General features: G+C 42.0%; 1 protein-coding gene across 1 annotated transcript in view; it reads right to left on the bottom strand.

The window, feature by feature from the left end:
* PKHD1 (PKHD1 ciliary IPT domain containing fibrocystin/polyductin) overlaps window positions 1-12,721 on the bottom strand; it is a 249,974-nt gene that overhangs the window by 22,925 nt on the left and 214,328 nt on the right. The window contains 4 exon segments of the mRNA XM_054383383.1: window positions 2,746-2,764; window positions 5,727-6,156; window positions 6,159-6,630; window positions 6,633-6,718. Coding sequence (XP_054239358.1) covers window positions 2,746-2,764; window positions 5,727-6,156; window positions 6,159-6,630; window positions 6,633-6,718 — 1,007 coding nt within the window.

The following is a 12,721-nucleotide window of genomic DNA, read 5'->3' as shown; positions in this document are numbered from 1 at the left end:
TTTCCAGTCCCTGAGAAAGACAATGGGGACACTCCTGGCTCTGTTGCCCACATCCAAACATCCATAACTCCTGGGATTGTACTGAGGAACAGCTCCTCTTGAGCTGATCATCTTCATTTATAATTGAGATTTAATAACATAAACCCTTCAGCTTCAAAGACCCCCACTGCTGTGGAGAATATGTGGCAATCTACCTCTTCTTGCTCCCTTAGAGTCCTGCGAAATCCCACACTGCTTTTCCTGAGTCCCATCTACCCTCTTCATCATCCTCCTCTACTCTTTCTTTCTCTCCTTTCACCTTTCCTACCTCCTGCTCCCTTCCCACAGAAGAGCTACTTGGTGTTTGGAAGGAAATGGTCTTCTGGTTCTGTTGCAATGTTCTTCTAGTTTATTCTCTGAGGAAGAACCTTCTTTTTTTTTAAATGAAATTTTTCCTCTAAATACTTTACACTCATTTGTTCCTGTGCTGTCATTGTCCATTAGTGTCCAGAGCTTCCTCTCTGCTAGTTATTCTTCTAGCATATTTTTACAGACAGGATACCTCCCCTCAATCTTGCTTTGCCAAGATAAACAAACCAAACTCTTTACTAAATCTTTCTATAATTCTATTCTTTACATCTTAAAATAAACTCCACTTCCACGATTATCTTAAATATTCTTCCTTGTGTGTACTTGAACTGAGTTTGTCCTCTTTGTACATCAAAAAGCAGACTGTCATATGCTCCTCAATATGCCCTCTATAGTGTCCCTGTAGAAATCTGAATTAAAATTATGTAAGCTTAATTTTAAAGAGTTTTTGAGTTTACAGTCTAAGTGGTTGAGTATCTGACACATACTTTTCCACATCTTCACTTCAGGGGTGTGTGGCAGATAAGCCATAGTGGATGAATAGCTGGACATAAGCCAACAATGCTCACTGCATCCCAAGCACCACGGCCAGCAGGTTGAGGGAGACAGTTCTGCCCCTTTGCTCTGCTCTGGTGAGAACTCTGGTGAGAACAGTACTGTATCCAGCTCTGGAGTCCTCAGGAGGACACAGACATGTTGGAATGGCTCCAGAGGAGGCCAAAACAATGATCAGAGAGATGGAAAACTTCTGCTTTGAGGACAAGCTGAGAAAGTTGGAGTTGTTCAGCCTGGAGAAGAGAAAGGTCTGGAGAGACGTTCTTGTGGCCTTTCAGTACTTAAAGGTTGCTGATGAGAAAGATGGAGACAGGGCAGGGCCCATGGCAACAGGAGACAGGGTGATGGTTTTAAACTAAAAGAGGGGAGATTCAAAAGAGGGGAGATTCAGACTACATAGAAGGAAGACATTTTATACACTGAGGGTGGTGAAACACTGTCATGGTTTGCCAGGACAGGTACGAGATGCCTCATCCCTGGAAACATTTGAGGTCAAGTTGGATAGCGGTCTGATCAACCTGATCTAGTTGAAGATGTACCTGCTGATTGCAGGAGGATTGGACTAGACTAACCCAAACCATTCTGTGATTCTGTGGCTCTCTGATAGAGCCCCAAGCACTAGAATAGCTGCAGCTCTGAGGTCTGATTCTGTAACTTTTAGCATCCTGCCTTTGTGTATCTATTGGAGGAAAATTTAGATCCCTACACAAGGAAAAAGCCCTCTTTTATTTTTTAAACCCTATGCAAAGCCACCCAGCAGCCTGCCTGAAACCTACACAAAGGTTACCAAGCCCAAGTGCTTTGGGGTTAGTATGTGTCAGAATTAATTGAGTTTGAACTTCTAACCCTTCCTGCCTGTGTGTATGCAGTGTGACATAGTGAATTAGTAGTAATTCCTTGTTTAGTCCTCTGCATGGGCATTGCTGTCTGAATGAGCAGCTCTTTGATGACTTGCTTCACTTTTCTTGCTTGCTCTTAGTCTCAAACACTTTTGTGTTTTGGTTTTATTTTTTCTTACATACCCATTAATTTTCATGTGCTATCCCAAATTCAAATCTTAATAAAGAAAGATTGATGCCTGCAAATTCCAGTTTCTAGCAGGTTAAAGCTCCATCAGGAAGGAGAGAAATACCCTGACCTGGTGTGGGTGTATGGACTAAGTGGTTTCTGAGTGAATGTTCAGCTTCATATTTCTGGTTTTCCATAAAAAGTACCAGTACAAATACACACAATACATCCACTCTCTTGTTCTTTCACTTTTATATTCATACTGATATTAAGCAAAACTAGTCAAAACAGCAATTTCTGTCTCTAAATATACTGCAGTACATAGTAATGCACAGACATTCACAGGAAGATAAAACTATGTGAAGATGCTCCAGCTGTGCAGCAAACTCTGCTGTCTTTCTTTGACAGACCAAAGAGCTGTGCTTAAAGTCACCCTAAAAAAGGAGTTAAATCATACCAAAAAAATAAATTCAAATCATAACAGAGAAGTAAGTTTGTGAAAGGGGCTGGCAGTGTGGTATACAGACTTACTGCCTACCTAACCAACTACAAGAAGATTTGCAAGGCAGCTTTCAGTCTCACTGTCCTGGGCTGCAAAGGTACACAGCAAGTCTGCTGATCAAAGATCTTTTTGTTGGTGTCTTTATGAAAGAGGAGCCACTAGTCTGAAACTGCAGGGAGACTGACCCAGCAGGAGTGCAGGTTCTGTGTATATCTGACAGCCTGATTGGATTTTGCATGACTCAGGGGTGAAGATATTTCTTTTTTTCCTTCCACAGAAAAATACACTGGCTTACTTAGCCTGACTTGTAATCCCAGCCCCATTATCCTTGCCTGTGCTAGCATGTACTCCCTAAAGAGAGACAGAGAGACAGTGGGGATACTACATGTCCCAACAGGAAAAAGCTGATTTCATTTCACAAGTTATCTGTGGCCTTATTGCATCAGAAATGTCAGCCATGAGTAATTCCAGAAAAGCAATGACTGATGGGGAGCAATAAATAAGACTGCAGAAGAGTCCAAATAGCTAAGGGTAGATGAGCTCTGAGCTGGTCCTATGAGCTGTTGATGTTAGCATTCTCTTCAAGATACATCTTGGGTCTTCTCCTACTGATATGGGGGAATTATGGCTTTAAGATATCACTGCACCTGTCCCTATAATAAAGCAGTCTTCTTCCTGGGGACCTCTACTGATCCTTGTTGCTGGTTTCACAGAGCATGCATGGATGGGAATACAAATGCCAGCTTCCAGAGCAGTCCCCAGTGTGGAGTATCATTTGTGCCTGAAAAAAGACAGCCACAAGGTTTCTTCCCAGGCATGTAGAGGAGGGTGGTCCTCTCCTTTAGATGACGTCTGCTTTTTCCCTTCCATGTTGTAATACTGATGCATTCAAGAACCTTGAATAAGGTTCTGGAAAACTTAGTCTAAAATATTTACACCTTGTACCTTTCCTGATGTGCAGCTATTTTTAGAGTGAGTCCAAAGGAAAACTAGAAAAAATTATCAGAGGGCTGAAGCACCTCTGCCATGAAGAAAGGCTGAGTGAGTTGGAGATGTTCAGCCTGGAGAAGAGAAGACTCCAGGGAGTCCTTGTTGTGTTCTTTCAGTTCTCAAAGGGGGCCTATAAGAAACATGGAGATGGTTTTCTCAGCAGGACCTGTTGCAAAAGGACAAGGAGTGATGGTTTTAAACTAAAAGAGGGGATATATAAACTATATAAAAGGAGGAAGTTGTTTATGAGGGTGGGAAAACACTGGTGGAGGATGCCCAGAGAGTCTGTAGATGCTTCATCCCTGGAAACATTCCATGTCAGGCTGGATAGGACTCTGAGCAACTTGGTCTTGTAGATGTCCCTGCTGACTGAAGTGAGGTTTCCCTAGATGATTCTTAATTGTCCCTTGCAACACAAACCATTCTATGATTCTCTGCTTGCCTCTCTTGTTCAGATCAGCAGTCATGAACAGACTGAATGAGGGGTCTCACACTTGTTACACTCTGCAGCATGTCTTGGCATAGCATAAACACAGACAACATTGCCTATCACAGGTTGTAAAACTTCTTATAACCTCCTTTGCTGCCTCATTTTGTAGTACTTCGCATTGCAACACAAGTATCCCCTACTGATAACAGTGATGTTAGTTCTGCTGATATAACTTCAGAGACTGGCCCTGATTTAAGATTTGATCTTGCAAATAAAGGCACAAAATCACTTCAGAAAGCCCACCAAATTCAACAAAACAAAACCAAGCAGCACAATAAAACAAAGTTCCTTCTGATCACAGAGCAGTGTCCTTAGTGTGGGTGCTTCATTGCACATTGTGCCTAGCAGAAAAGTTAAGCATCTGAACAGCAGTTGGCACCACTAGCATCCAGGAGACATCAGGGTGGTACAGGGGTCAGTGGCAAATGTTAGAGGATATGATATTAATCAGAGAATTAAGTCTTAGACAAGTCCAATTTCTTCCTTGCATGGGTGGAATATGCTTATACTTGGGTAAGGCTCAGTAGTGCACAACGTACAAAAAATAACATTATGCAATATCAAGAGAGTACACAAGAAGATTGGCAAACATCAAATCCCATCTCCCCCATTAAAAACAGATGGGATATTATCTTTTTCATATTTCCCATATGCTTTCAATACAGATTCAATATCTGAGGCTGAAATGCACTGCTGTCTGCTGTCTTTCCCAACCCTGCTCCTCTCTGCCTTGTGTGCAGATAAGGGCTGCCATCTGGGCCAAGCAAATAGTGGCTGCAAGAGGCTGGGAAGAAGATAGGGACAAAGGAAGGAGGGATAGAAAGGGTTATTTGTTGCTGTGGAGAAAGGGGAAAAAAATTACCTTCTAAGCACTGAGTCTTGGTATGGAATGACAATGAAAAATTAGTATATAGAAAAGTGACTAAGAATTAGGTAATTGATGGAACTCAAAAGATATCTCCTATTGAGAAAGTGACAAAGCAAAGGACTGTCCTGTGATGTTCTGTCAAAATCACCTGCAGGCCTGATGCTGTATCTGAGATGAGAAATCCTGGATGTATCTGGAGGAGGAAGAAGTGTCAATGCTCAGAAACTCACTAATACAACAGGGAAGGAAAGAACAGGAAGCTACATGGGAAGTGGAAGGAAAGAACAAGAAGCTACATGGGAAATGGAAGGAAAAGACTGGCAAGAGAAACCAGACACGTACTTGTGACAGTAAAAACAGGGATAGAATCCAGCTTCTAGGCACACATTCAGGTAGTTGTGGATGTGTGAAGCTCTTGAATCTTCAAGACCAGATGGTTTTCTTCTAGAATTTTATCCAAAACCTAAGGTCAGTGCTGAGGTACCAAGGTGAACAGCAGTGGCTTGTATCACAGAAGCCTTAAAATTTAAAAGTATATGAACCAAGGTTTAGATTTGCAAGTTAGTTAAGGCAACAAACCATTTTTAATAGCACATCTTTGGTGATACACCAGTTCATAAACATTCATAGATTTAATTGTTTAAAATCTAAGAGCTATTGTAGTCTGGACTTTAAAACCATTGACTTTACCCAATACTTTATCATTTCAAGGCAGTCTTCCAGGAACTCTGTTCTTGTTTTAAGGCATCCTGGACATCTTTGCACTAACAGAATAACATGGTAATTCCCACTCAGGAGTCCAGCTAGTACTTGGGAGTAGCTCTGTAGTGGAAACTGATTCTAGCATGCTTAGTGGTATTTCAGTCAACAGAGAACTTAGTCCCTATCTTAATAAGCAGATCAAGTGCTTGAATTGCCTTGCTATACTTAAATCCATATCTGTTGACAGGGCATCTGACAGTTACCTGTTGCTAGCTTCTGCTGGAAACAGTAAGGCAGACTGAGTCACCATTAAGGTATCAACAGGCAAGTCAAGGTCTCCCTGAAGGACTCCGATCTGATGAGTGCTGATAACTATTCTGGCCAAACTCTTCAAACTGTCACTTGTCAGCTCATTTCTTGGGTGGTCTGGTAGATCACCAAGTTCAACGATGTGCATTCTGGAGGGACCAGCTGCATCAGATGGCTGCAAAGCTTGGGTATGCACTGGTCCTCTCTCCACTTCCTGTGAGCCATGCCTGCTACCAAAGGCTGTGCAAAATGCCACGTTAGGGCAGTGATATTGCTTTTTGCTAGCATTGGCTGAGATTACCTTCAAAATGCTTTCACCTCCCAAAATATTGTGGACTACTCTGACTTGGTCAGGACAAACCTTCAAGAAATCAGCTATTGACTTATTCTACTTGCCTCATCATCTTCCCCAGCAATCTCTGTTACAGTGAAAGCCACAAAAAGACAAAGGCCAGCAACTATTTCTACAGGTTCCTTCTCATGGAAGAGAACATAGAGAAGATTGTCCTCAAAGCTGAAGTAATTGGCTCCTGCCCTTTCATTCAGTGAAAAAGAAGATGGGCTTGGAGAGACATATTTCCCTTGAGTGGAAACACAAAGACTAAATGGTTCATTGTAGACTATAGCTAGGGGCAATCTGGTTGCATTTTGACCACTGAGGAGGTAAAGTCTGAAAGTCAGAGGTGCTAGGTCTGGGAAGCAAATTGTAGTAAGTTTGGTGGATGGCAACACAGAAAAGACAATAGAACCCTGCTGTGCAGGATAACAAAGTGTATGTACAATTGTATCACTGGAGGTATCCATAAAGCTGTCAGTCATTGCTACCACTGGAAACAGGCTCTGGTTGACCATATTGGGGGGCTATCTAGTGCATGATCTGCCTGCTTGCAGAAGTAGCCTTGTACTGAGGGCTTGAAGATGCACTTGCTGTCTTCTCTGTAAAGTCCTAGAAGAGAATAAAGAGAGAAGAGGAAAGAAAGAAAAAGAAAAGTTTCAAACTCCATCACAGGACCCACACACATTTTGTGGTGTAGCTGCTGCTTTTCTCATTCAATGCACAAAGCCACTTCTGTTGGTGCTAAAATTTTACATGGCTTTAAGAGAAACCTGGACACTAAAGGATGTTAAATAGGTAGAAATCACCTCTACCTCAAGATGTCCATGAGCTGACAATGGTTGAAGACTGAAAATGAATGTCAGAGGAGCATCACACACACTTACCTTGTTCTTTCTATATATCAAATCATGCCCACTGTTGAAAAAGCATTAGATGGACCTTTGGTCTAACCCAGCACTATGTCCCTGTTTCCTTGTTTCTTCGACATTCTCCTGGTTCTGAGTCTGTAGCAAGGCAGCAAGTCAGAGCATGACTGCAAATCTTTGGAAAGATAGTTTAAGTCTACAGGAAGCCATCTCATCCCACTCACAGGGATTGTATCTCAAACACCACCACAAAAACACCTAGAAAGTATTAGATCATTAATCAACTTCAGTGCTGAATTACCTCATTAAGTTTTAGAGCTGGGCAAAAACACCAGTTTCAGACACCTACAAATAGCAGAGACCCTCACATGTGTGCCAAACTCCCTTTGCAGCCAGTGATCTGGAATTTAAATCATTTACCCAAATACATTGAGATATCTGAGATGTGACATAGGCTCTACAGAAGACCTATGCCTTTCCAGAGTAGCAGCTGGGGGCCTGGTGGGACACCCTACAACACCTGAAATTATACTTGACACACATTTATGGTAACTGTAACACTCCCAGTTCTTCAGTCATCAATACAGGGAAAGAAGTTTAGAAAGCAATGAAGCTGGAGCAGCCTTTACAATCATCTAACTGACCAGAGGTAGGTTCCTGTCACCTACACACAAGTACATAATGTAACCTAGACTTCTTTGGGCAGCTACAGCATCTCTAGATACAACACATAGTTTCATAGATTCATAGAATAGTTTAGGTTGGAAGGGACCTTAAAGATCATCTAGTTCCAACCCCCCTTGCACTGACCTTCCACTAGACCAGGCTGATCAAAGCCTTGTTCAACCAAGCCTTGAATACCTCCAGGGAGAGGGCATCCACAATCTCCCTGGGCAACCTGTTCCTGTGTCTCACCACCCTCACTGTAAAGAATTTATTACTAACATCCAGTCTAAATCTGCCCCCATCAATCCATGAAAACACAAAAGCCACTTTAGATAACCCTTTAGGTATTCTGTCACTACCAGGAGTTAAGGCACTTCCATGTATGTCAGAATTTACCACCAAATCCCATCCCATCTGTCTGAGGAGACAAGTCAAGAGGATCCTTTTATGGAAGGCTCTATACAAAAAAGATGCAATCCATACAGTTTTCTGAGTTAGGGTAATTCTCCATGTGACCAAATATAGGTCTGCTTTAAAATGAGAGAAATTGTGCCTCAGGCTATAATGATGAGATCATCACTGATTATAAAGAGAGAATAAAAGTAAATGAGTTCAGATATGGGCACCAAAACCATAAACATTTCTGCCTGGAGCACCTTAGGGAAAAGATGTGTGTTTCTGTTTATCCTTCCTCTCTTCAAAATAAAATCAAAGGAGGAATTTGCTGCTGTAGCCAGCTGTAGTCTTCCTTCCCTCAGCAAGCCTCCTCCTTCCCTGTTAGTTGTGCTCAGGAACACGTTAGGCAAAACATGGCCAATATCTGATCTAACTCTACACTCATCATTCAGCAGCTGCAAATCAGCACTGCCTGGGTGCTCAGGATGAAAAAGAAAGGGGCAGTAACATCCTTGTGAGTCACAACCTTTTGGATGAACAAAAGGATGTTCCCCATATGAAGGAAATATTATGTGAAACTCACTGCTAGAAGAAAGTAACGGATTCCTGGGAAGGAAATGAACTATGAGAAGCCATTCTTGGCTCTGCTTATAGTTACATCTCAGTGCTTGGGTCCTGTGGGCACTTACCTAGCATTTATTTCATGGGGATCCCTCATGTGCAGACCATGGGCTACAAATGCTTCCCAGAATGAGCTCTTGCTCTGCACATCACAGAGAGAAGCAATGAAATTACATAAATGTCAAGCTCTGTACAAGAAGGACATCCAAATGAGACAGGATCTGTGCAAAAGCCTCTATTTTTAGACACCAGCTTACCATTTTCTTTCCCTTTTTCTTGACTTCCTTTTTTTTTTTTTTCTTTTTTTTCTTGTTCCTTTTTTCTCTTTATCAGTGTAAGCATTTTGCTAGTGGCATATGCTGGGGGCAAAGGGAGAGACAGACAACTCCATTCAGAAGCAGAAGTGGAAATGTACTCAGCATTGTCCTGGAGCGCTGGGAGGATTCACCCTGCAGCAGGCAGCCAGCCCACAAAGGCTGAGAGATCTCATCCTCTGCTCTCTCAGAAAGCCCCTATCTCCCCCCGGTGGCATTCCTCTTGTCTGCAAACGGGATTTGCTGATCTTTTGTGATTTCCCAGGACTTTTCTTTTGCCTGCCTGCCTTGCAGAGCGAGTCTGCTTGGTTTCCTGCACACACACACACACGCCCATGCACACACAGGCATCACTGCTTGTCTCCTTCCAAATGGCCTTATCTGCCAGTCACAATTTCTGCAGCCTGCAATTTCGATCACTTTTAAATGAAACCCATGCTGGCCTTAGTAATCATAATGTCATTTACAATTTACCACAAAACACGTTTATTCAGTTAGTAGCACATTGGAGAAAGAGAACTCCATATGAACTCGCCGCTGAAGCCCTAATCTGATTATTTCCTCATGAAAATCCAAGCAGGGGTGCTTGTAAGAGGGGTCTGAGAGGAGAAGGAAAAAGCAAGCCCTGGCCACAGCTGACTCTCATAATCAATGCGAATAGATAAGTGACGTGGCATGTCAGGGCCAGCAGCTAATCTGCCCCGGGGCTTTCCTCTAAAAAAGGCCAGGGTGGACAGGGCTTAATAAATACTGAGTGACCACTGAATATTGAGCTGACATGTGCTATTTACATTGGCAGTGAGCAATAACAGTGATAAATTCCAGAAGCATCCCCCTGCAATGGGTGAAATTGGATTAAACAGGTTAGGTTTGTACGGGCACGTGTGTTTGCACACACGTGTGTGTGTGTGAGAGAGAGAGAGAGAGGAGAATAAAACCAAACAAACAAAAAAAAAAGGGAAAAAAGGAGAAACCTGGCATGTGTGAGTCTGCCAGAGACATTACAAATGAGTGAGAAAGACAGAAGATGTTCCTATCTGCAGCAATGTGTGCGCTAGTGAGGCTGAAAGCCACACCAGAGGCTGTGAACACCCAAGCAGAGGAATCAGGATCATAGAATGGTTTGGGTTGGAAGGGACTTTTAAAGATCACTTAGGCTGAGTCTTCTGCAATAAGGAAGAGGGTTGTGTGTTGGATGCATGCATGGGCACATGTGCTCTGTGTGCACACTGCTGGGTGCAAGAAAGAGAGGGAAATAAGAAGTGGAAGGGAGGTGTGTTCACCCTAGGCAGCTGTTTCCTTAGCCTCAGAGAGCAGTCTCTGCTTTCTGCAGATTTCCTGATCACCAAGTCAAGTTCATTATTTAATTATATACATGCACACACACACACATGGGCACACAAACATATATATCTATATGAGATTTCTGCACTCAGGTCCCTTCTAGGGCTCTTGGCAAATATTAACTTTGTGTCAATATTTGTCCTTCCTGTCGTGAAATGAGGATTTTCCACCTCATTTCACATTTGAAAAGAAAAATGTGCCAAGGGGGTCCTCTTTGCTTAGGAAAAAAACCCACCACCAACATCTCATATCCTTTATTTAGAAAAATGGAGCAGGAAAGAAGGAGGGAAGAGTAGTTTTTAAAATAGATGCTTTGACTTAAAGACACATAGAGTCCTATGCAAGTCTTCTGCCTTTTCCCTAGTTGTGCAAACCCAAACAAATAAAATAACATAAAATAACATATAAATAACATAAAATAACATAAAAAATAACATAAAATAAAAATAAAAGAAAAGAAAAATAAAAGAAAACATACATTAAATTAAAATGAAATTCAATTAAAATTAAATTAAATTTAATTTTAAAATAAAAATAAAATAAAATAAAACAAAATTAAAATAAAATAAAATAAATAAAATAAAATAAATAAAATAAAATAAAATAAATTCTACATTTAAAATTGAATGAAGTACATCATCATTAATGATTTTCCCCTTCAGGTTAACACCACCATTTCCTTCATGATAGATGCCACAGTTCATGGTAGAAGGAAAAAAAGAAATGGGTGAGGGTTGGGGTTTTTTGACAGAAAAAGGTTTTTCTCAAAATAAAATAAATCTCCCTCAATTTTCTTTCCATTCAACTGGATCTGGCTGTCAGTTATTTCTAATTTAGCTACAATTATAGTTGTAAAAATATAAAAACAAATAAAGAAGGAAGGGGGAAGGGAAAGATAAATGGGACCCTTTTTAGACATTGCAATTCATTGGCCTTGGGCTGGCCAGCACATCAATTTGCTGAGGGGAAAATATTCATCAGCATTAACTGTTCCTTTTGACCTGCTGACATTCAAATGTGAAATTAAAATAAAAAAAAAAAAAGAGAGAAAGAGAGCCCAGTAACAGTACCTTAGAAATCTAGAAAAGATAATTTGGTCTGAGGTCAGTCATTTTTTCTAGACAAAATGTTTACTGTTTCTTGTGTTCAGATGTTCCTTGTAAATATTTTCAACTCTAATTCTGTCCAATCCCTGGCCCAGGATCCTCATGCCTATGCACTCATCCTTTGAAAGCAATGGCTCTGCAGACACTGGTCTTGTAATTCTTTATGGGGCTGTTTAGTCTGGAGAAGAGAAGACTCAGAGGGGATCTGATCAATGTCTATCAATAGCTGAGGGGTGGGTGTCAAGGGGAGGGGGCCAGGCTCTTTTGGGTGGTTCACAGTGATAAGACAAGGAACAATGGGTTCAAACTTGAACATAGAAGATTTCAGGTCAACATGAGGAGAAACTTCTTTGCAGTGAGGGTGACAGAGCACTGGAACAGGCTGCCCAGGGGGGTTGTGGAGTCTCCTTCTCTGGAGACTTTCCAAACCCACCTGGATGCATTCCTGTGGAGAATACTCTAAGTGATGCTGCTCTGGCAGGGGGGTTGGACCTGATGATGTCTTGAGGTCCCTTCCAGCCTCTGATATACTGTGAGACTGTGATTCTGTGATATGCGAGTGAGTGAAAACAAGCCCAGCAAAATCAGCAGATGCTGAAACAAGGCATCCCCCTATTGTTTCCAGAAACACACCAACCATAAACTAAGGAAGTCACTGACTTGAGTTTAGCAGTGTTTCCACAGGAGATAAACACAAAGATGGGCAATGTCAAGTAAAATTTGTGGTGGGTTTCTCTCAAGGTGAGTCTTGAGAGCACACACCCCTCTGTGGAGAAGGACCTGGGAGTCCCGATGGGCAGCAAGTTAACCATGAGTCAGCAGCGTGATCTTGTGGCCAAGAAGGCTAGTGTTATCCTGGGGTGCATCAAGAAGAGTGTGGCAAGCAGGTTGAGGGAGGTTCCTCCCCTCTTTCCTTCCCCTCTATTTTGCCCTAGGAAGGCCACAGGTGGTGTATTTTGTTGAATTCTGGGCTCCCTGGTTCAAGGGAGATGAGGAACTACTGGAGAGAGTGCAGCAAAAAGCTACAAAGACAGTGGGGGAACTGAAGCTGGTTTCTCAGCATTTCTGAGAGAAGACTGAGAGGGGACCATATCAGTGCTTATAGGTATTTAAAGGATGGGTGTCAAGAGGATTAAGACAGTCTCTTTTCTGTGGTAGGCAGTGACCAGATTAAGGGGCAATTGGTACAAATTACAACCTAGGAAATTCCACTTGAACACGAGGAAAAACTTTCCTGTGTGGGTGACAGAGTCCTGACACAAGCTGCCCAGGAAGGTTCTGGCATCTCCTCGTCTGGAG

Source organism: Indicator indicator, chromosome 9 (assembly GCF_027791375.1).
Source record: "Indicator indicator isolate 239-I01 chromosome 9, UM_Iind_1.1, whole genome shotgun sequence".
NCBI classification, from domain to species: domain Eukaryota; kingdom Metazoa; phylum Chordata; class Aves; order Piciformes; family Indicatoridae; genus Indicator; species Indicator indicator.
Note: the sequence above shows the minus strand (reverse complement) of the source record. Positions and strands in the feature narration are given on the sequence as shown.